At 48.8% G+C, this 24689-nt stretch overlaps 1 protein-coding gene across 5 annotated transcripts in view; it reads left to right on the forward strand.

The window, feature by feature from the left end:
• The window catches only part of LOC307217532 (peroxidasin homolog), a 69846-nt gene that overhangs the window by 25327 nt on the left and 19830 nt on the right, over positions 1 to 24689 (forward strand). For 3 of the 5 annotated variants that reach the window (XM_079978873.1, XM_079978872.1, XM_079978874.1), the window contains 12 exons: positions 2730 to 2801; positions 6422 to 6493; positions 7663 to 7734; positions 8572 to 8741; positions 11407 to 11524; positions 12867 to 13036; positions 14879 to 15151; positions 16609 to 16725; positions 18672 to 18830; positions 20219 to 20331; positions 22699 to 22855; positions 23913 to 24021. In XM_079978873.1, coding sequence (XP_079834999.1) covers positions 2730 to 2801; positions 6422 to 6493; positions 7663 to 7734; positions 8572 to 8741; positions 11407 to 11524; positions 12867 to 13036; positions 14879 to 15151; positions 16609 to 16725; positions 18672 to 18830; positions 20219 to 20331; positions 22699 to 22855; positions 23913 to 24021 — 1602 coding nt within the window. Of the gene's footprint in view, positions 1 to 2729; positions 2952 to 6421; positions 6494 to 7662; positions 7735 to 8571; positions 8742 to 10438; positions 10517 to 11406; positions 11525 to 12866; positions 13037 to 14878; positions 15152 to 16608; positions 16726 to 18671; positions 18831 to 20218; positions 20332 to 22698; positions 22856 to 23912; positions 24022 to 24689 lie in introns of those variants that run through there. The other 2 variants (XM_079978875.1, XM_079978876.1) reach the window with 2 other exon arrangements.

Here is a 24689-nt window from a genome sequence, read left to right on the forward strand (position 1 = left end):
TCAGATGACAGTTGCTTTATCGTATCTACATCCTACTACACACATGTGCATAGTAAATATTGAGCAGGAAAATAAATTGCAGCTGCATATTTTTTTTTCTTAATTATTCATATGCCATTAGACAGGGCCTTCTTGGTGGTGGCTCCCAGGTTGTGGAATACGCCCCCTCCTTATTAACTTTCAGATGGAGCTTGTAAAAGTTCCTGTTCACCCAGGCATTTGGTGGCTGAAAATTCCTGCTCCTGGCAACCACGACAATTATTAGCTGTGAGGGTATGCAACCATTTTACCCGTTATTAGATTTTTTTGGGTGGTTTTTAGGTTTTACACGTTTCAATTTTAAATTACTTTAAAATGATTTAGTCATGTTGCTACGTTATTCTTGTATTGTTGTACAACTTTTCTCTGCTCTGGGCTCCTTTGGGAGGAAAGCCCGGATATAAATTTAATCATTCAATTAATTAAGTAATTGATCAGCAGAACACAATTAGATAAACTGGCTTTTTCATGTCGCTAAGCCAGAAAAGAAGTTTGGATCATCCACTGCCTGCCCTGTGTTTTTGCATTTGCTTTGCCAAACTTCATACCCATCTCTTTTTCCCCTCGAGGGGACGGAAAAGCAGCTTGAAGTGTGTCTGATTTTTATTTTTTGAAAACTCTCGGGGCAGGAAAAGGATTAGCTATGCACATAACCTCCACTCCCCTTCTCAGCAGGACTGGCGTCAGCAGCAGACATCCTCATTCAGCTGCCAAGGGGTCCTGCCCAACACTTTTGGCACCATTGCCCTGGGCCTCCCCTCCTCCAGGGCTCCTTCGTTAAATGAGCACCCGTGGTCTTCGTTGCAATTGCACCCTGGAGTGACATTGCGGCACAGCGGGGCATGATGGGAAATTGCAACGGCAGCTGGCCTTTTGCTCATCCTCCTCTTCCAGCAAATATTCACTTGTGTCGGGTGGTGGTGGGAGTTTATTGTCACCAAGTGCTGCAAACACGGCCCGCAAAGACCTGGGCATTCTAGTGCCGCCTTCGCCCATCTGAAGCCCGCCAGATTGTTGTGGACTACTGCTGCCTTGAAGGGACGTGGGTGGCGCTGTGGGTTAAACCCCAGAGCCTAGGACTTGCCGATCAGAAGGTCGGTGGTTCAAATCCCCGCGACGGGGTGAGCTCCCGTTGCTCGGTGTCTGCTCCTGCCAACCTAGCAGTTTGAAAGCACGTCAAAGTGCAAGTAGATAAATAGGTACCACTCCAGCAGGAAGGTAAACGGTGTTTCCGTGATCGGCTCTGGTTCCCCAGAAGCGGCTTAGTGCTGCTGGCCACATGACCCGGAAGCTGTACGCTGGCTCCCTCGGCCAATAAAGCGAGATGAGCACTGCAACCCCAGCGTCAGCCACGACTGGACCTAATGGTCGGGTCCCTTGACCTTTACCTTACTGCTGCCTTGAGCCCCAAGCCACCACCACTGAGAGAGAGAGATAAAACTTTATTCGCATTAGCCAATGGCCATAGCAACAGTAAAACATTACAGTATACGCAGAAAAGGAAATTTGATATAAAAGCACAATTTAAAGTCCTGAAGCAGCAGTCAGTTAGTGGCCCTTATTCTGATTGCCCCTGCTATGAACCTAGCAGCCTTTGCTGTTATCTGCTCATTTTGATCTGATAAAAGAAAGGACATTGTGGCAGTGGCTGAGCGCCCTGGGATGACTTGTACGAGTTTGGTGATGATCTCGTTCCTCAGGTCTTTGTAGAGCCAGCACCTCTGAAGATCAAAATATCTGGAAAGAACCAGGTTTGAGGAAGGCTGCCTAGCGCCTCCTAAACCACGACGGGGAGGTTCAGACACTACAGTGGCAGATAAATTTCTAAGGATGGAATCAAAGAATCATAGAGTTGGAAGGGGGGGTCATCTAGTCTACCCCCCCTGCAATGCAGGAATATGCCGCTGACCCATGCAGGGATCGAACCTGCAACCTTGGCATTGTCAGCACCATGCTCTCACCGACAGAGCTATCCAGGCCAGCCAATAGTTACCTCTGTTTTGTTATTTATTTACCTATTGCCTGCCATTCACCCTACAGTCCCTGGGCAGGTTGCAGCATTGAAACACGACACTTAAAACCATTCAAAACAACTTACCACCATAAAAATAAGGGAGGTCCTCAAAACATACGCCCCGAGTGTCAAAAGCCAGGGTAAAGAGGTGCATCTCCGGAATTATCCAAAAGCTGTATAATGACGGTGCCAAACGCACCTCTGTGGGTAGGGGCTTTCACATTTTGGGGCCACCACCGAAAAGGCCCTCTCCCAGGCAATGCCGATACACAGGGCCCCGAACCTTTGAAGGTGGAGGAACTACCACAAGGGCATCCCTCTGTTGATCTCATGACTCAATAGGGTCTCTCAGGTATTTGGGGCTTGAGTCATTTAGGGCTTTAAGCACTAGTGTGAGTGGATTGAATTGGGCTCTGGAACGAACTAGCAACCAGAGCAGCTGTTTTAAAACATGGGTTATGTGTGATCTCAATGGGATGCTAGCCAGCAGTCTGGCTGCTGCCTTTTGGACCAAAGTGGAGTTTTTGAGTCGTCTCCAAGGGCCACCTTAGAGTGCATTGTAATAATATGATTTTAGGCTGTTGCATCCAATGCAGTCCTCCTGTTAGCCAGCCAGAAAGCTTTTCTCAACCGATGTAATTTTATTCTCCTTTTCCGCTCTCCCTCTCTTTGCAAGCTACCTTTACAAGAATGAAATACAGAGCATCCAGCAGCATGCATTCAAGGGCCTTTCTTCCCTGGAACAGCTGTAAGTTGGCCGAGGTTTGTGCTGGAAATTGCATGGAGACGAGGGATGGAATTTCACCTCTGGATTCCTGCCAGCCCCCCCTGAGACACCATCTGCAAGCGCTCCTTAGAGTCCCGAGAAACTGAGCTTTGATTGAAAAATGAAATAAAAGTAATATGTTTTTATTTATTTACTCTTAGGTATTCCTAGGCTGCTTTTCTGGGCAGCGCCGACTCAAGGCAGCTTGCAAACGTTTCTAGTTATTGTGGTGATGTTGTTGTTGTTGTTTAGTCGTTTAGTCGTGTCCGCCTCTTCGTGACCCCCTGGACCAGAGCACGCCAGGCACTCCTGTCTTCCACTGCCTCCCGCAGTTTGGTCAAACTCATGCTGGTGGCTTCGAGAACACTATCCAACCATCTCGTCCTCTGTCGTCCCCTTCTCCTTGTGCCCTCCATCTTTCCCAACATCAGGGTCTTTTCCAGGGAGTCTTCTCTTCTCATGAGGTGGCCAAAGTACTGGAGCCTCAGCTTCAGGATCTGCCCTTCCAGTGAGCACTCAGGGCTGATTTCCTTCAGAATGGAGAGGTTTGATCTTCTTGCAGTCCATGGGACTCTCAAGAGTCTCCTCCAGCACCATAATTCAAAAGCATCAATTATTTGGCGATCAGCCTTCTTTATGGTCCAGCTCTCACTTCCATACATCACTACTGGGAAAACCATAGCAGTAGTCATCGTGGTGATAGAGCTACTTTTAAACATCTCCTGCTTTTTAAGCTTTTGTGTTGAGATTTCTGTCACTCATGTTAATCCACGTAACTTGAGGAGGATGATTTCAGAAGTAGATTGCTGCAGAGCACTGGTTGGGCAACTCCTAAAGATGATCTTATCACGAAAAGCATTGCTTGCTAATTTCTGCTTTGCAAATGGCCATGCAAAGCACAACTGAAGGTCTGAACCATTTGTTTTAACATTCTTGCCAATTGACCACCAGTTGCCACCTCTCTGTAAGGATCTTCTGGGGAAGATCTAGAATAATATCATTGTAGAGTTGGAAGGGACCCTGTGGGTTATCTCTCCAACCCCCTGCAATGCAGGAATCTCAGCTAAAGAGGACTCTGCTTGATGCCCAAGAGAACTGCTGCCAGTCAGTGTATCTGGCCCCTGGGCCTTAGTTTGCCTACCCATGTCTTGCACACACCGCTCCTCAGCCAGCCATGTTTTGTGTCAGAGTTGGAGCCAAACACAGGTCAACGATAAAAGAAGCAGATCTCCGTTGTCAGTGAAGTTCACTCTTTATTCAAGGAAACAAACATACAACTCAGTGGTCTTGCCCTTAAGGGGCAAATCCCAGGTCTGAAGGTCCTTGCCTTCCACCCTTTCTAAGGCTCCTCCTCTGCCGGATGTTTCCCAAGCAAATTGCATCTGAACACCTCTGCTATTCTCACCACTCTGTGCATTCTTGGAGACCGGCGAGAAGGGCACTGGCAGAAGAAGAGGGGGCGGGGGAGCGCACTGCCCCCGGCACCACAATCCCGGTGGGGTGCCATCATGGCTGCCTGCCCCACGCTGGGCACCATGCCCCCAGGGCGTGCATCATGAAGCTCCTCCACTGGAGAAGGGGAGCTTGTCGCAGCAGGAGAAGCAGACTCCTTAGATCAGTGGTTCTCAACCTGTGGGTCCCCAGATGTTGTTGGACTACAAATCCCATCATCCCTGAGGTTTGGTCTTGCTAGTTAGGGGTGATGGGAGTTGTAGTTCAACAACATCTGGGGACCCACAGGTTGAGAAAGGCTGCCTTAGATTCTTCTGCAGTCTCTTGACCTCCTTCCTCTGCTTCAGCCTCTGTGTCTGCACTGCTTCCTGTTACAGGCTCTTCCTGCTCACAAAACCCTGTTGCCCCTTTGGGATCAATCACCTCTTCCCACCCATCTTTCCCCTCTGACCTCTCTCCAGTGCCCCACCACCAATCCCCTGGCTCTGAGCCTTCTTCCTCTGGGGGTTCCCTTGGCGGGGGTCCGCGGCTGGTGCCTCCCACCTCTCCTCTGCGTCCAGCCCAGTCCCTGACACTTTGCTGAGCTCACACATCACAGCAGAGAGATGAATCCTTCACCTTGGGCTTTCTGACATTTTAAGCACTGATGCCTTTGCCTGCAATGTGGGAGAAGTTCACTGGTATTCAGGAAGTCAGAGCCCTAGCTGTCCCCAACCTAGTGTCTTCCACATCTGGTGGGACTACAACCCCCATCCTCCCTGGCCTCTGGGCTGCTGGGAGTTGTAGTCCAACATCTGGAGGGCACCAGGTTGGGGGCAGATGGGGTGATCTCCGGATAATAATTCTTTGAGTTAGAAAAACCGAAAAAACTCTGAGATGACACAACAGCTCCAATAATATTTGCTTTGTAAAAAAACCAACAACCCAGTCCTGTTGAAATGACGTAGTCCCTGACCAGAAATGTCTCGCAAGGCACACTAGATAGACAAAATAAAGAGTCGTGGGGGAGATGTAGGAAAGTATGTGCTCCTTCACAGATGATCTCATGTGCAGCACTGTGGCCAAGATCTAATCTCTCGCTAGCAAATATAATCAACGGCTTTGTAGATGATGTATTAGGAAGGAATGGTCCAGCACTTCTGCGCCCTCAATGAGCCGCTTGTGGTTTTCTTGAGAATAATCTCAAGAGTCTGCGGAATCAGCCTTTGCCGCAAGGAGTGGCTCTTTATGTTTTCATAAAACTTTCTAAATATACCATTTTTTAGAGAGTCACGCTTCTGGCTCTACACGTGTCACAGCAGTTGTCGATTATAGATAGAACAGTTCAAAGGAACGAGGAGCCCCTCTGCTTTGAGCCTTTGAAACAGGTTGTTGTTCAAATGTTATGGCCCTTTCCCCATCCTGTCCATCAAAATTCAAAACTGTCTTGTAAAGCATTGAGCAGATGGATGGATTGGCGGTCCATTTGAGTTCAGGTCTGCTGCAGGATCATCATGCAGGAATATTTTGCATTCCTGGTCCCCTTTCGCCAGAGAGGAACCCATTTACGCATAGCATTGAACATCATTTATACAATTATTTTTACACCATCATTGCATTTTTTTTCACACCGGCCTCAAACATTCATTTTCTGCCAGGCCTTTGGCTCTTAATTATCTATGTCCTTGAGTTAGTGGCATGTTTTAATCCTGCCTTTTTAAAAATAGAATGTCTTTTATGTTTTCCTTTGTTGCCCCCCTCTTTTATGTCAGTTCCTTTGTATGTATTTGCTTATATATTTTATGTCGCTTTGAGTTACTTTGTTTAAAAAGCGACCAATAAATTTAATTCATAATAATATATTCGTAGTTGCTCGTTTAAGTCACAGCTTCCGAGATGTTTGCATGAAAGCATTCCTCGTCCACAGTTGCACGGCATAATGGGTTTTGTAGTTTTTCAGGCTGCATAAACAGTCAGTTGCATGCATGCATAATGCACTCGGAGCATTGCATGGAATTGCCATGCATCAAATGCATTGAGTGAATCTGGGTCTCCTCTGTTCTATCCTGGCTCACAACCCCTGCTTTACTTGTGGCATGCTAGGGTGATCCCGCATGCACTTTGGGAATTAATGATCTGTTCCATATGTTCTGTTTTCTTCTTCACCTCAGTTACCTGCATTTTAACAACCTTGAAACCTTGGAGCCAGAGACGTTTAGCGACCTGCCCAAACTGGAAAGGCTGTAAGTCATGAGAAAATCACCAAGTGGTTTGTATGTGTGACATTCGTGCTAGTCAATTTGTGGTTTGTGCAATTAACTATTAGAGGTTACTGACCATAACAGCTTCCCAAAGTGTCTAGCAGAGTTTCCCTGGAGGCACACAACAAAAACTGTAGTCATACTCGAATGCACAGTCAAGAATTACAGTGGTACCTCAGGTTACATATGCTTCAGGTTACATACGCTTCAGGTTACAGACTCTGCTAACCCAGAAATAGTACCTCGGGTTAAGAACTTTGCTTCAGGATGAGAACAGAAATTGTGCAGCGGCGGTGCAGCGGCACTGGGAGGCCCCATTAGTTAAAGTGGTGCTTCACGTTAAGAACAGTTTCAGGTTAAGAACAGACCTCCAGAACGAATTAAGTTCTTAACCTGAGGTACCACATACTTTGTGCAAGCATTTGGCATTTCAGTTACTACTATCTACAAACTATACAGTCCTTCTTCCTCTCTTTGGCACGGTATACAGTACCTCGGGTTACATACGCTTCAGGTTACAGACTCCACTAACCCAGAAATAGTACCTCAGGTTAAGAACTTTGCTTCAGGATGAGAACAGAAATTGTGCTCCGGCGACACGGCAGCAGCAGGAGGCCCCATTAGCTAAAGTGGTGCTTCACATTAAGAACAGTTTCAGGTTAAGAACGGACCTTCGGAACAAATTAAGTACTTAACCCGAGGTACAACTGTACTTTCAGTCTAGTAATAAACAGTCCTGATATTGCAAACTCATAGTATCAGCAGCACACTTTACCATACATCCAAACTAGCTGTAAGCATGCGTACTAACAGCGTGTGTGTGCTCTCCTCGTTCCTCAAATTGCAAACTCATCTTCTTCCTTTTAATTGCATCTCCAGCTGACACCAATTAAGCATGGAGTGCCGCTCCCACACATTGAAGAAACTTCTGGAATGCTTTTCAAACTTAAAGGAACCTTATCTGTTTCGTGAAGAATGTATTCCTAACATAAACATCATGCCTAGCTTGGTCCAGTGAGAGGGGTGCTTGGAAGCTGCACACCTAGGTGTGTTAAAACTTCACCCAGGGACAGTCTCTGCCTGTCACTTGGGAGATGACCTCAAAGAATACCCAGCTAACATTCTGACTCTCTTCACTTCCCCCCGTACAGCTTCTTGCACAACAACCGGATTTCCAGAATCCAGCCAGGCGCTGTCACCCAACCAGAATCCCTTAAACGCCTGTAAGTGGATAATCGCTGCAGCAAAGAACAATTCATCATTCTGGGTGGAGGCAAAAAGCTGGTTTCAACTGGAGGCAGCTGTGTGGCTTTGCTAAATCTGGGAGACCCATGGTCAGCCCTACATAAACTTAACCTCTCAAGAAGCCATGTCAGCGGGTGGGCAAGATGCTAAAATGTTCAGCCAGCCCTTTGGTGGGGGCCTCTAATCCCCCTGGGCACCTGGCCCTGCCCCCAACCAATTTCAAGATGGGGTCACAAATCGCAGAAGGTCCAAATTTCCATCCCTAGCTGTTATGTACTGAGTTGAATAGGATTCAGAATGCAGCAGTCTGATTGGTCCTAGAACAATAGGGTCCAGAATGCAGCAGTCTGATTGGTCCACAGGAGCCACCCAATCCAGCTCCAGGTGGAAGTGAATCCGCAACCTGATTGGCCCACAGGTGAATCCCGGAATTAGCCAATCACGTGGGGCCCATTGTGTAAATAATGTATATAAGGCAGACATTATGGGGGAACTTCCATTCCTCCTCACCACTATGAGCTGAATAAAGAGCATTAGCTCCACTCTCAACTCCAAGTATATTTCACTAGTGTATCTTGTTTAAAAGATCTTGGCCCACCAAGCTAGAAAAGCGCTGCCTGAGATGGTGGGAGAAGGTCTGCCCATGGAGAGGCGAATATAGAGAAGGGCCTCGGTTGATGATCGCAGGGTCTGAGTCGGTTCATCTGGGGAGAGTTTTGGGGTCTTGAGTGCAAAGCCACCTTTCCCGTGAGGCTACCGGGAAGTCTCTGGCAATTATAATCTCCACTTCTTCTTCCTTCACCTCTTTGGCTCAGGCGGCTGGACTCCAACGCCTTGCTGTGCGATTGTGACCTGATGTGGCTGGCAGAATTGCTGAGGAAATTCACCGTGCAGGGCAACACCCAGACGGCAGCTACCTGCGAGAACCCAAGGGAGCTGCAGGGGCGCTCCATCGTCACCCTGACCACCCAAGAATTCAACTGTGGTGAGCTCCCTGCCACAGGCACCGCAATATCGGTTTTGTTTATCTCGTTGGCATCCAGCGCCTCACATAACCTTGCCGTAACTTTAAACTGCAGCCACCCCTTTGAAGAATCATTAACCTCTGCATAAAACCACCTTGGTGCTGTAGCAGCATTTCATGGCCATCCTACCTGTTATGTACTGAGTTGAATAGGATCCAAAAGGCAGCACAGGTCAAATCTGTATCCAGGGCAGCTGTTTACCAGCTCCATCTGGTACGTAGGCTGAGACCCTATCTGCCTGCAGACTGTCTCGCCAGAGTGGTGCATGCTCTGGTTACCTCCCGCTTGGACTACTGCAATGCGCTCTACGTGGGGCTACCTTTGAAGGTGACCTGGAAACTGCAACTAATCCAGAACGCAGCAGCTAGACTGGTGACTGGGAGTGGCCACCGAGGCCATATAACACCAGTCTTGAAAGACCTACATTGGCTCCCAGTGCATTTCCGAGCACAATTCAAAGTGTTGGTGCTGACCTTTAAAGCCCTAAACGGCCTTGGTCCAGTATATCTGAAGGAGCGTGTCCTCCCCCATCGTTCTGCCCGGACACTGAGGTCCAGCTCCGAGGGCCTTCTGGCGGTTCCCTCACTGCGAGAGGCCAAGTTACAGGGAACCAGGCAGAGGGCCTTCTCGGTAGTGGCGCCCGCCCTGTGGAACGCCCTCCCACCACATGTCAAAGCAATAAACAACTACCTGACATTCAGAAGACATCTGAAGGCAGCCCTGTTCTGGGAAGTTTTTAATATGTGACATTTTAGTGTACTTTTCATCTTTGTTGGAAGCCGCCCAGAGTGGCTGGGGAAACCCAGCCAGATGGGCGGGGTACAAATAATAAATTATTATTATTATTATTATTATTATTATTATTATTATTATTATTATTATTATTATTGGTCCTAGAACAATAGGATTCAGAATGCAGCAGTCTGATTGGTCCTAGAACAATAGGATTCAGGATACAGCAGTCTGATTGGTCCTAGAACAATAGGACCCAGAAGTCTGATTTGTCCACAGGAGCCACCCAATCCAGCTCCGAGGTGGAAGTGAATCCGCAACCTGATTGGCCTACAGGTGAATCCCGGAATTAGCCAATCACGCGGGGCCCATTGTGGAAATAATGTATATAAAGCAGACATTCTGGGGGAACTTCCATTCCTCCTCACCACTATGAGCTGAATAAAGAGCATGAAATCTACTCTTGACTCCGAATATATTTCACTACCCAGAATGCACACCCCTACCCGGTCCTTCCTAAAGCAAGGTAGGGCGAGAGATGTTGGCAGATCATCCGATTTAATACATAACGTGGCCTGAGGACGCTGCTGCCAGTTTACCCATACAGCCCAGCAGAGGCTCCAGCTTGCAAGGGAGACTGGAGGGAACAATGTCCCGTGTGTGACTTCACGCATGACATTTACCTCCCGATGTTCTGACATCCGGACACTGGGAGGAGCCAGGGGTGGAGCCAAATGCGGCCATCGCAAGGCTTCAGGAGCAGACAGCTCCTTCGCCTCTTCCTGGCACCATCACCAAGAGGTGGCTGCTTCAGCGCTCCTTTGTCTCCACGGAGGAGGAGGAGGAGCCAGCCTCTGGAGCCATGCTTCAGTTGGCTCCACGCTTCGCCTCTGTGCTTTTTGGACATAGGGGCCCCTAGCCCACAAATATTTGGGCCCCCCGAAGGAGCTCGGCCCCCAGGAGCTGGCACACTGCAGTCCCACCTTGCCTTTGCAGCATCCTGGTAAAGAGCAGTGATGGAACCAGTGGTATCACATCATCACCTAACTGCTAGGTCCGTTCCCTGCTAAAGATGGGGGATAGGAAAGGAAATGGAAGCTGTGGGGATGGGAAGATATGCCACCATCTTGAAGAGCCCAAAACCATCAAGGGGATGGAGTAATTACCTTGTGGCTTAGGGCCCTCGTATTTACGGGACCGCCTCTCCTGGTATGCCCCGCAGAGGACCTTAAGGTCCATGAATCATCATAGTTTAGAGGTCCCGGGCCCTAAGGAAGTCAGATTATCCTTTACTAGGGCCAGGGTCTTCTAATTGATGGCTCCGACCTGGTGGAATGCTCTGAGCCATGAGACCAGGGCCCTGCAGGATTTAACTTCCTTCCGCAGGGCCTGTAGACAGAGCTATTCTGCCTGGCTTTCAATTTGAACTTAGCCTGATCTTTTATTCCCCTTCCTTCCCTCCCTCTCCCCTTTTTATGAAGATTACCTGCTCTGGGATCCCACGGATAATTCTCCCCTGGTCTCCTTGCTGGCCCAAATAGGACTAACTTAGCCAACTTGCCCTGGTGATCATCTAATGTTTATTGGATGGATTTCCCCCCTAAATTGATTTTTGAATTCTGAATTTATTGTTATTCACGTTTTATACTGTATTTCATGCTGTTTTTGTTGCATCAATTAAGTGTTTTAAATTTGTTGTTAGCCACCCTGAGCCTGGTTTTCTGAACCGGGAAGGGCGGGGTATAAATAAAAATTTATGATTATTATTTATTATTACGCTGAAAGGCTGCAGGATCTGGGGCTTTTGAATTCAGAGAAAAGGCGAGTATGTTGACCTGCTAGAACAAGGCAGTCCAACTTCTCAAGTGGGGCACCCTATGCGGTCTTTTTCAGAGAGGCCTCGCATCACAACCGAGCCACAAGACGCAGATGTCACCTTGGGCAACACCGTCTATTTCATCTGCAGAGCAGAAGGTAACCCCAAGCCCAAGATCATCTGGCTCCACAACAAGTAAGTCTTGCACGATTTTAACCCAGCTGAGCCAGAATGCAAGAGTGCTCTCTCAGGAGGAGCACAGGCATAAACCAGTCTGGCTCTGATCGGACCCTCCCCCCAGAGAATCTTGGGGATTGTGCCTTTGGGCTCACCATCTGAAAAGATCTGACACACGAGGAAGAAGAGCTGTGGAGGGAGGAGGGGAAAGCAAGGCTCAAGCACAAGTTATCCAAGTTAAAATTAATAATAATAATAATAATTTATACCCCGCCCTCCCCGGGCAGAGCCAGGCTCAGGGCGGCTAACACCAGTAAAATTACAATAAAAACATAATGGGGGGGGGGAGAAAAGCAATTTAAAATACGGGTTAAAATATAATTTAAAATGCAGCCTCATTTTAATAGTAGCCCATAGATCAAAACCATAAGGGGAGGGAAACTTAAGGGTCAGACTGAGTCCAAACCAAAGGGCAGGCGGAACAGCTCTGTCTTGCAGGCCCTGCGGAAAGATGTCATGTCCCGCAGGGCCCTAGTCTCTTGGGACAGAGCGTTCCACCAAGTAGGGGCCAGTACTGAAAAGGCCCTGGCCCTAGTTGAGACCAATCTAACCACCTTGCGACTTGGGGCCTCCAAAGTGTTGTCATTTGTGGACCTTAAGGTCCTCCACGGGGCATACCGGGAGAGGCGGTCCCGTAGGTACGTGGGTCCTGACATTACAGCCAACGTCAGTGGCAGTTCTGGATGTCTTGCCCTTGGTAAAGGGCAGTCGTCCCCCCCACCTCGCACTCTTCTCTCCCCACATTTCCACATCAAATGCAGGAACAGAGCAGGTGGCAATATTCAGGACAGGAGCGCAAGGCAGCTGCTGTCACTATACGCAAAATTCTAGGACTACTTCGAAGACTCCATCAGAGTCCAAATATCAAGGAGTTCTGATTTCTGAGCAACTCCTGTCCCTAGCTTTACAGACAATTACCATATTTTTTGCTCTATTAGACACACTTTTTCCCTCCTAAAAAGTAAGGGAAAATGTGTGTGCGTCTTATGGAGCGAATGCAGGCTGCACAGCTATCCCAGAAGCCAGAACAGCAAGAGGGATCGTTACTTTTGCTGCGCAGCAATCCCTCTTGCTGTTCTGGCTTCTGGGATTCAGAATATTTTTTTTCTTGTTTTCCTCCTCCAAAAACTAGGTGCATCTTATGGTCTGGTGCGTCTTATAGAGCGAAAAATACGGTATGTGCATATCTATCTCTTGAGTTAGCGTATCTAGGGATGCCCCTGGCTGAGCTAACATGACAGTTTCCTGCTCCCAGGAGTTCCCAGATTCGGAGCGTTTAATCTTCCTTTCTGTTTCTCAGCAACGAGATCGACATGCAAGATGATGGGCGTCTGAACCTCCTGCAAGACGGAACATTAATGATCCAAGATACCAGGGAGTCGGACAAAGGCGTCTACCAGTGCATGGCCAAGAATGTCGCCGGAGAAGCAAAGACCCAGGAAGTTGTGCTGCGCTACTACGGCCACCCATGTAATTGCTTTTAAAGATCCTCTGAAATTTAAGAATTGCCGCTGCATCCATTAGAGAGCAAGCAGCCTTATGCTAAGTTGGAAGCATTGGTCCATCAAGCTTAGTACTGACTACACTGGCTGGCAGCAGCTCGCTAGGGTTTCAGGCAGGGTATGTTTCCAGCCCCACTTGGAGATAAAGGTAAAGGGACCCCTGACCATTAGATCCAGTCGTGACCGACTCTGGGGTTGCAGCGCTCATCTTGCTTTATTGGCCGAGGGAGCCGGGTCATGTGGCCAGCATGGCTAAGCCGCTTCTGGCGAACCAGAGCAGCGCACGGAAATGCCGTTTACCTTCCCGCCAGAATGGTACCTATTTATCTACTTGCACTTTGCCGTGCTTTCGAACTGCTAGGTTGGCAGGAGCAGGGACCGAGCAACGGGAGCTCAACCCGTCACGGGGATTCGAACCGCCGACCTTCTGATCAGCAAGTCCTAGTCTCTGGGGTTTAACCCACAGCGACCAAGGGATTAACTCCAGAACTTCTGCATGCAGAGAAATCTACTGCTGTCCCTTTCCATTTTAAGAGATGAATGGTGGAAAAATTTGGTTCAGAATCCTTCTAGTATAAACCAAGCACTCTCATTAATTGTGATTCTCGACGGGTGCAGAGTGGATCAGCAATAAGTCAGGTGTAGAGAACCTGTGGCCCTTCAGGTGTCATAGAATCGTAAAGTTGGAAGGGACCCAGGGGTCATCTAGTCCAACCCCCTGCAATGCAGGTATTAGACTCCAACTCCCATCAGTGGGCAGCCAGTGTGCTCAACGGTCAGGGTTGATGGGAGCTGGAGATCGGGAGAGTCACAGTTTTCCCACTACTGCTCAAGGCTTAATTCCTTTGTGGTGAAAGCCCCACATACTTTGTATTGGAAAGTAAAATGGGAATCTGTCGGTTTTCATAGTGGAAGTGCTGGTAAGGAGACTCTTAAAACTCAGGGTCGTGGGTTTGAGCGCCATATGGGGCAGGGGGTTGGACTAAATGACCTTTGGGATACCTTCCAACTCTGCAATTCTATGATTATGTGACTGCATTGGCAGTGGCGTAGCGTGGGTTGTCAGCACCCGGGGCAAGGCAAGTAATTTGTGCCCCCTAACCCGTGGATTTGCACCCCCTAACCCTAACCCCCAGATGTTGCGCCCATGCGGCCGGCCCCCCCTGCACCCCCCACGCTACGCCACTGTGCATTGGGCCTATACCTCTTTGTCGCTAAGACCACAAGACAAGCCTGCTGGTTCAGACCCAAAGCCTACCTATCTAGTCCAGAAATCTGTCACTCCCCTATCAATCTTCGTGCACTCTCATTCCCTTCTTTAACAGAGGGAGAATAATGACTGTCCTACCTTATAAGGTGGGAGATGCGGGTGGCGCTGTGGGTTAAGCCACAGAGCCTAGGGCTTGCTGATCAGCAGGTTGGTGGTTCGAATCCCCGCGATGGGGTGAGCTCCCGTTGCTTGGTCCCTGCTCCTGCCAACATAGCAGTTCAAAAGCAGGTTGAAGTGCAAGTAGATAAATAGGTACCACTCTGGTGGGAGGGTAAATGGCATTTCCATGCGCTGCTCTGGTTAGCCAGAAGCGGTATAGTCATGCTGGCCACATGACCCGGAAGCTGTACGCCGGCTCCCTCGGCCACTAAAGCGAGATGAGCGCCGCAACCCCAGAGTCGTCCACGACTGGACCTAATGGTTAGGGCTCCCTTTAGCTTATAGGGCTGTTGTGAGAACATACATTCTGAGCACTAGATAAATGCTAAGCACCAGCAACCAACTATCAACACCCAGCTCTTGTTTCTCTTTTGCTTTCAGCCAAACCCAGCTTTGTGATCCAGCCCCAGAACACGGAAGTGCTGGTTGGGGAGAGCGTTACTTTGGAATGCGGGGTCTCCGGGCACCCTCTGCCCCGTGTCACCTGGGTGCTGAGCTCAGGGTCTCCACTGCCGCAGGACCCTCGCTTCACCATCACCAGCTCCGGGGGTCTGTACATCCAAAACGTCACCTTCTCGGACCAAGGGCAGTACAGCTGCAACGCGAGTAACAGCGAGGGTTCCATCCAAGCCACGGCCAACGTCATCGTGCAAGGTGACCAAGACACACACAGTAACCGCCGGGGACAGGTGGACGGGAAGTTGTGCCAAAGTCGGGGAGAGCTACCTCGGAACAAAAAGTATCAGACATGTGAAGGGGCTCCTTTTTGAAATCCATGCCGTTCTGAAACTTTCACCCCACTGTCTTGATTCAAAATGGCATTGATTTGTAGCCAAACGAAAATGAAAACCTGCCCCTGTTCTCAGGGACCGCCATGCAAAATTTGGTTATGATGTGTTAAGAAGTGTCCAAATGCAAACAAGTTTCCAAAATAGACAGGCACCCCCCAGCTTGGGCGGAGGCTATGCTCTGGGCCTTTGCGCGTATAAGAAAAAATTGTATAAATGGGGAGCCTAAAAAGCATCTAACTAATGGGTAGGCAAACTAAGGCCCGGGGGCCGGATCCGGCCCAATCGCCTTCTAAATCCGGCCCACGGATGGTCCGGGAATCAGCATGGTTTTACATGAGTGGAATGTGTCCTTTTATTTAAAATGCATCTTTGGGTTATTTGTGGGGCATAGGAATTCCTGAATAATTTTTTTTTCAATATATAGTCCGCCCCCCCCCCAAGGTCTGAGGGACAGTGGACCGGCCCCCTATTGAAAAAGTTTGCTGACCCCTGATCTAAATGCTCACTTTTTCTGCTCTTCAGCAATCTCTCCCGCTCACTCTCCACACAATTCTCTCTTCAACTAGATGCCTGTATAGCAGTTTTGTCCTGATTTGCCTGAACAATGCTTTTGCAGAGGTTAAACTAGGGGTAAAGGTAAAGGGACCGCTAACCATTACGTCCAGTCGTGGCCGACTCTGTGGTTGCGGCGCTCATCTCGCTTTATTGGCTGAGGGAGCCGGCGTACAGCTTCCGGGTCATGTGGCCAGCATGACTAAGCCGCTTCTGGCGAACCAGAGCAGCCCACGGAAACGCCGTTTACCTTCCCGCCAGAGCAGTACCTATTTATCTACTTGCACTTTGACATGCTTTCAAACTGCTAGGTTGGCAGGAGCAGGGACCGAGCAACGGGAGCTCACCCTGTTGTGGGGATTCGAACCGCCAACCTTCTGATCGGCAAGCCCTAGGCTCTGTGGTTTAACCCACAGCACCACCTGTGTCCCGCAAAGGGAAGTAATAGTCCCTCTCTATTCTTCCTTGGTCAGACCACACCAGTTTAGACCACAGCGCCACCCACGTCCCAGGGGTAGTCAACCCTTTTATACCTACCACCCACTAATGCATCTTTCTTGATGGTAAAATTTCCTTACCGCTTACCAGTGCTCGATGGAAGGAGCATTCAGCTTGTGCCGTAGAACCCCCTTACAGCCCACCTAGAATCCTGAAACGCAGTAGGGACCAGGTTGACAACCCCCAAGTTAGACAATGTCCAGTTCTGGGTGGAAAGGGATTTTTTTGCCATTCTCGAAAGGCCTGATTTCTGTTCTCCCCCCCCCCCAGATACTCCTAAGTTTCTGATCATCCCCACCGACCAGACTGTAACAGAGGGTCAAAGCGTTGACTTTCCCTGCTCTGCTGAAGGCCGTCCGCTGCCAGTCATCGCCTGGACGAGAGCAGGTATTCTTTGTTCTCCCTGTTCTTCTGTAATGATTTGCAGACTCCAGAAGCTGTAAGCATGCAGCCTGCTTGCAGGGCACCAGCCTTCCCCGGTTTGGTGCCCTCAGGACGTTTTGGATTACAACTTCCCTCAGCCCCGGACAGCACAGAGCCGATGAGGAGTCGCTATCCAAAACCTCTGGAGGTCCAGGTTGGGTCGGTCGGATCAATCACTCTCCCTCAGAGGTTGAAAGACCGAGAGGCCACAAAGGCTCTTTGCTTGCCTGCTTTTAGCCTTTAGCTATTAATAATCTGGGCCAACGGTGTATTCACATTGATGACCTAACTGCAGCTATCACTGGGCAACTGCTCTCCCACGGATCAACAAAGGTAATTCTGCCAAGGTAATTCTGCCAAGAGATCCCAGGGCACAATGTGCCCTGTATAATGCTCACGTGCCAAGCTAGTGCCCCACTCAGCCTTTCCAAAGCTCAGGCCAGTGTGCTTTGAATTGGTATGTTTCTGAGTGACTGGGAGCGGCCGCCGAGACCATATAACACTGGTCCTGAAAGATCTACATTGGCTCCCAGTACATTTCTGAGCACAATTCAAAGTGTTGGCGCTGACCTTTAAAGCCCTAAACAGCCTCAGTCCTGTATACCTGAAGCAGTGTCTCCACCCCCATCGTTCAGCCCGGACATTGAGGTCCAGCTCCGAGGGCCTTCTGGCTGTTCCCTTCCTGCAAGAAGTGAGGTTGCAGGGAAGCAGGCAGAGGGCCTTCTCAGTAGTGACACCCACCCTGTGGAACGCCCTCCCATCAGATGCCAGGGAAATAAACAACTATCTGACTTTTAGAAGACATCTGAAGGCAAGCCTGTTCAGGGAAGTTTTTCATGTTTTATTGCTTTTTAATGAATATTCTGTTGGGAACCGCCCAGAGTGGCTAGGGAAACCCAGCCAGATGGGTGGGGTACAAATAAATTGTTGTTGTTGTTGTTGTTGTTTATTAGCATCTTAAAAGGTAAAGGGACCCCTGACCATTAGGTCCAGTTGTGACCGACTCTGGGGTTGTGGTGCTCATCTCGGTTTATTGGCCGAGGGAGCCGGCATACAGCTTCCGGGTCATGTGGCCAGGATGACTAAGCCGCTTCTGGCGAACCAGAGCAGCGCACGGAAATGCCGTTTACCTTCCCACCGGGGCAGTACCTATTTATCTACTTGCACTTTGACGTGCTTTTGAACTGCTAGGTTGGCAGAAGCAGGGAGCGAGCAACGGGAGCTCACCCCGTCGCAGGGATTCGAAACACCGACCTTCTGATCAGCAAGTCCTAAGCTCAGTGGTTTAGACCACAGCGCCACCCGTGTCCCTTTTTTATTTTGCTAGTTTACTAGGAGTTAAATACCAGGAGTACAACTTTTCTTTCAGCGTACAACATGCCACGAATTTCAAATCCGTTTTCCATAACCTTTCCTAATCTGAAATATGAATATTGTGCCCCAAATCCCTTTTTCTTGCTGCTGCCTAAAATGCCCAAAGTTTTGCCCGCTCTGATAATGATGATGATGCCACCCACGTCCCTATTAGCATCTTATGGGGTCATAAATAACCAGATCCACACCATCCATTCAAAGCACATCCAATGCACATTTAAAGCACGTGATGTCCCCCAAGAAATCCTGCAAACTGTAATGGCCCACTTGCAGAGCTACAATTCCCAACCCCTGTAACGAACTACTGTTCCCAGGGAACCACTGCCTTAAAACAGTCCCAGTGTCCCTCAGAACCAGCACCAAGCCTTTGGCAGCTGCCAGCTTCTCACCTAGATGCATTGTGGGAAATAAAAAAAAATGTGGCTTGGCCAGGGCTGCCACCACACCTCATCAAGAGCGCCCAACTGGAGCCAGCCTTGCCCACAAGAACTCAGTCCAAACTTGGCCGCTGCCTTACGGCATGTCATTATTGTTAGGTGGTCCGTTGCCGAGTGACCGGAGACACAGCATCCTCTCCACGGGCACGCTGAGGGTGGTCCGAGTGGCCCTTCACGACCAAGGCCAGTATGAATGCCACGCCATCAGCGCCATTGGGGTCCGAAGCTCCCCTGTGCAGCTCTGGGTGACTCCGCGAGGTATGTTTGGTTGTACATCTTCTGCTCCTCAAATTGCTTTTGCCTCCTTTGAGCTTCTTCCCTAGTTGTTCCTGTTATAAGAAAAAAACTGCTCCTTTTCCCTTATGGGGTATCCAAGAGTCCATAAACCAAACAAACCAAACCAAACCGTCCCTGTTTAGGGAAGTTTTTAATGTCTGGTGCTGTATTGTTTTTGATATTCAGTTGGAAGCCGCCCAGAATGGCTGGGGAAACCCAGCCAGATGGGCGGGGTTTAAATAATAAATTATTATTATTATTATCCGTATAGAGTCCTTAAAGTGGGTCCCCCTATCCGCAGGAGAAAATAACAGAGGCAAACCAGAGTACCGTATTTTTTGCCCTATAGGACGCACCGTCCCATAAGGCGCACCTAGTTTTTTTGGGGGGAAATAAAGGGGGGGAAATTATTATTTTTTCCCCCAGGCGCGGGGCTGGGGCGGGGGAGGCCCGAGCTTCCCCCGCCCCAGCCCCCAAACAGGCAGCTCTCTGCAAGCCGTGGGAGCCCAGCGCTGGCTCCCGCTGCTTGCGGAGAGGTCCGCGAAGCCTGCAGAGCGAGAGGGGTCGGTGCGCACCGACCCCTCTCGCTCTCCAGGCTTCAGCGAAAGCCTGCATTCGCCCCATAGGACGCACACACATTTCCCCTTCATTTTTGGAGGGGAAAAAGTGTGTCCTATAGGGCGAAAAATACGGTATATTGAGAAGCAAAGCCTGATCTTTTTAAACTGTTGCAACAGGGTCCCCACAACCTGGAGGGTTACAACTCCAAACAATGGTGCGCAAGTCCCTATCTAGACTTTTGAAATTGCCCACCCTGTAGCCCAAGACCCCCCCCCCCGAAACATCATACAAACATCACAGAAGGAGGCGGTCTACAGCAGAAATACTGTCTGCCAGGATATCTGATAATGGTCACTGATTGCTTTACCTGGGCAGCCTGGCCATTCTTTTGTGATGGTAAATACTTTAATTCCTGAATCCAGGTCACAGGCTCACCCTATTCATACACAAATCTGCCCTTAAAGCAGATTGCGGAGAAATATTCGAGGTCAATTTGGGAGAGTCCTGTACTATTTCGGACACGTGGCTTATATACTTATGTGTGTATTTTATATTTGAGACCTTGAAATTCCTCCTTTGGTAATCCTCACAGAACTCTAGCTCAATGGTTGCCATTAATTTGCTTTGATCTGATTTTATAATGAATTGGTTTTTAGAATGCTTTATTATTTTTCTGTGGTTAGCCACTCTGAGCCCGGCTTTGACTGGGGAGGGTGGGATATAAATAAAATTTTATTATTATTATTATAACATTCCTGACCGAGAAGTTTGGGGTGTCTGCCTGACTCTTTCCTCTTTGCCCTAAACAGTGATTCCGGTCTTCCTTCACCCCCCGCAAGATATGGTGGCGGAGACTGGACAAGACATCGAGATCACCTGCGCTGCCCAAGGGGATCCGCAGCCCACCATCACATGGGCCAAGGTACCTGAGTGTTAATCGACGCACTTTGAACACCTGTTGCCTTGAGGCCTGCCTGCCTTCGATGGGAAACCCACTGCTGCTTCTGCAAACGCACAATATACAGTGGTGCCTCGCAAGACGAAATTAATTTGTTCCGCGAGTCTCTTAGTCTTGCAGTTTTTTCGTCTTGCGAAGCACCCCTATTAGCGGCTTAGCGCTATTAGTGGCTTAGTGGCTATTAAAGGCTTAGCGGCTAAGCGGCTATTAGCGGCTTAGCAGCTTAGAAAAAGGGGGGAAGGGAAAAAACTCGCAAGACTCACAAGCCCATAGGGAAATTCGTCTTGCGAAGCACCTCAAAAAACGGAAAACCCTTTCGTCTAGCGGGTTTTTCATCTTGCGAGGCATTCGTCTTGCGGGGCACCACTGTATTTCAAACACATTTCAAGCACACACACACCCAGAGGATCCCGGGAACTGTAGTTTGTTGAGGGTGCTGAGAATTTTAGGCCTGTAAGGGGTAAAATACAGCTCCCAGTTGGGCTACCAAAAGTTTGTGGACAGAGAGAATGGTGGACTGAATGTGCAAAGCCTTTTCCATACCACCTCCAGTATCCGGGGGGGGGGGGAGCAACGGTTATTTTGGGTCTCCAAAAAGAGTTCAGGCAGCGCAGACATCCCTAATCTGAAGCCCGGCTCACTGTCCCAAATCTCAAAGAGAACTTTAAAGAGTGCATGCGAAGGAACACAGCCCAATGTGCCATGCAACCGTAGCCTGAGATGACTTGTCTTTTGCTGCCAATTTAATTTTTGCAATGCCTTTGCTGACATCTGGTGGACAGCTGGGTGAGACGCCGTAGCCTGCAAGCCCTAGATTGCACTTGCGAGTACAGTGGCACCTCAGGTTAAGTACTTAATATGTTCCGGAGGTCCGTTCTTAACCTGAAACTGTTCTTAACCTGAAGCACCACTTTAGCTAATGGGGCCTCCCGCTGCCGCTGCGCCGCCAGAGCATGATTTCTGTTCTCATCCTGAAGCAAAGGTCTTAACCCGAGGTACTATTTCTGGGTTAGCGGAGTCTGTAACCTGAAGCGTATGTAACCTGAAGCATCTGTAACCCGAGGTACCACTCTATTCTGGTGGCTGTCAAAGTGTATCAGTTCACACAACTGTTTCTTCCTGGATCAAAGTCAGCATTAATTGGGTTTTTTCAGGAGACTTGCACGTGCCAAACAAGCAGCCCACGCACAGTTTGGGGATCAAGGTGTCCAATTTCATCTCATTTTTTTCTGGGGAGGTACAATTTGTTCCAGGACACGGGTGGTGCTGTGGTCTAAACCACTGAGCCTCTTGGGCTTGCCGATCAAAAGCATGCCAAAAAGTGCAAGTAGATAAATAGGTACCGCTTCGGCAGGAAGGTAAACGGCGTTTCCATGCGCTGCTCTGGTTTCGCCAGAAACGGCTTAGTCATGCTGGCCACATGACCCTGAAAAACTGTCTTCGGACAAACGCCGGCTCCCTCAGCCTCTGGAGCGAGATGAGCGCTGCAACCCCAGAGTCATCTGTGACTAGACATTGGTCCTTTACCTTTACCTTTACAATTTGTTCCAAAACAAAATCGTCGCACGCAAGTTTTGCACATGCAGCTATCCATTGGAGGAAAGCAAGTGCCTGCACACTAATATCAACCCAGGCAATCATCATCATCATCATCATCATCATCACTTTGTTTTGGCTTTCTGACTCAGTCAACACATAAAAGAAGACAGCAAGGGATAAGTTCAAGTTTTGAATGCACTTCCACATTAGTAAAAATCTTCTTTAAAAAAATCAACCTTTGAAATAGAAAAATAGCTCACCTACTGATTTTCTATTTGCATTGTGGTTTGCATATCTTAGCACAGAGGAACATTCACACATGTGATGCACCCCTCCCCCCATGCATTCCCACCCCATTCTCCTGTGTGCATAAAAAGGTAAAGGGACCCCTGACCATTAGGTCCAGTCGCAGATGACTCTGGGGTTGCGGCACTCATCTCGCACTACTGGCCGAGGGAGCCGGCATACAGCTTGCGGGTCATGTAGCCAGCATGACTAAGCGGCTTCTGGCGAACCAGAGCAGCGCACGGAAACGCCGTTTACCTTCCCGCTGGAGCGGTACCTATTTATCTACTTGCACTTTGACAGGCTTTCAAACTGCTAGGTTGGCAGGAGCAGGGACCGAGCAAGAGGAGCTCACCCCGTCGTGGGGATTCGAACCGCCGATCTTCTGATCGGCAAGTCCTAGGCTCTGTGGACTGTGCCACCCATGTCCCATCCTGTGTGCATAGCATGGGCCAAAGCTGAACCTAGTCTATCCAAGCTCCAAAACCTCTTTTCCTTGCATATCAGGAAGGAATTCAGATCACAGAGAGCGGCAAGTTCCATATAAACAGAGAAGGCACCCTCTCCATCCGAGACCTGGGGATGGCTGACCAAGGGAGGTACGAGTGCGTAGCCAGGAACACATTTGGGTTTACTTCCAGCACCATGCAACTGACAATCACAGGTGAGAGCAATCTTCCTTTGCATCTGCAGAGTTAGCCTGGTCATGCAACCTTCCCGAAGTTGGCGCCCTCTAGCTGTTTCAGACTACAACTCCCACTGGCTGGCGCTGATGGGAGTTGTAGCTGGAGGGCACCAGAGTGGCAGAGGCTGGTCTAGCTGGAGCCAGTTTGCATGGCTGGCTTTTCTGCACCTCTGTACCCATATACAATCCATACCAACATGCAATCCTAGATCTACGTTTTCTTTTCTTTTATTTTTAAAAAAATATTTTATTTTAAAAAGAAATAAATGTACAACAAATTCAATTGCAAATCCATGCTCTGAATCTCGAGATTTTCCCTCTTCCCTTCCATGGGTCCTAATATGAACATTTACATCTGCAAATCAATCTGTTATCCACATTTTTTATCCATCTGAGTTGTCCATAGTTTTTGTTACCTTACAGGTGAGATTAAAATCCTCTAGATCTACATTTTCTAAGCAGGGTTGTCACCCAGTTACAGAAACCCTAGTTGATTAAGCATGTACATTTTCTTGATGATTGATTAGCTGGTTGATTAAATCTGCATACATTTGCAAAATATCCCCCCCCCCATAAAATGAAAAGGATTCTTTGCAGATCCCTGCCTATAGCCCCTTCTCTGGGTGACACAACGCAGCAGGGAGCATAGGAAGCTTTCTTATGAGTCAAACCATGGCTCTATAGCTCTATATTGTCTACACGGACAGGCAGCAGCTGCTGGGGTTTCAGGTGGGAGTCTTTTCCAGCCCAACCTGGAGAAACCTTCTATGTGAAACGCAAATCTCTGCCACCAATGTGTGCAGCGCAGAAGGTTATGCTAAAAAGCAAGGGAAAGGCATTTATGGGTGCAAGAAAAAGCAAAACTATTCTTATTGTTCTGACATTTTCACATTCCAAGCAAATTCAAAATATGTGCTAGGAGCTGGTGTATTGGGCGGTGAGGTTACTGTTTTCAAGGCAGATGATTCTAAAATGGAAGTGGTTTAAATTTTGAATCTCTTTCCCCACCACTGCCTCCTTTGTGGTTTTAAAAAAGCTACAAACGTTGGCAGAAGCGGCGACACCTTTGTAGCTACCTCGATCCAAGAAGCCATCAGCAGTGTGGACCACGCCATCAATTCTACGCGCACCGAGCTGTTTAGCAAGTAAGACCGTTTGGAGAATAAATTCACATTTACAGGGGCAGATGGGAAGGCCGCACAGATGCAGAAGCCATTTTGTATGGGGAGGGCAGTTTTGCGGTCATTTCCCACCCTGGCTGGGTCTAGACACATCAAAGAAGCGATTCGGTTAAACACGTTGCAAATTTCATACAGAGAAATCCCGTTAGCGGAAAACGGGACTTCACAGCGCCATCTGGTGTCTCAGTGTTATAAAGCATATAAAGCACTTTATCTTCACAAATGTAGCAGAGTCCCCAATTGTCACTCGGCCAGGGACTTCATGGGAAGTAGGAATTCCCACGCAAATGGAAAAGGAAGCAGGAATGGCTGCATTCCACCTGTCTGTCTGTGGTCAGGAGTGGAAATGAGCCAAGCAAATTCAATCTTTCACATCATTGTTTTCTTAAGTCTGCAAACGACACATACCGTATTTTTCCGTGTATAACACGCCCCCATGTATAAGACGCTACCTAATTTGGGGGGGGGGTTCAAACTTAAGAAAATGGGGGGAGATTGCCCAGAGTTGTTGAGCTTTTTTAGGGGCAGTATTGCTGAAAATTGCTCACCCGTCTGACCTGCGCTGCCGCAACCGCCAATCACCCACACTTCTTGCTGCAGCAACAGCAAATAAACACCAGCCCTTTTCGCAG

This window comes from Podarcis cretensis (genome assembly GCF_951804945.1).
Source record: "Podarcis cretensis genome assembly, chromosome: 6".
NCBI classification, from domain to species: domain Eukaryota; kingdom Metazoa; phylum Chordata; class Lepidosauria; order Squamata; family Lacertidae; genus Podarcis; species Podarcis cretensis.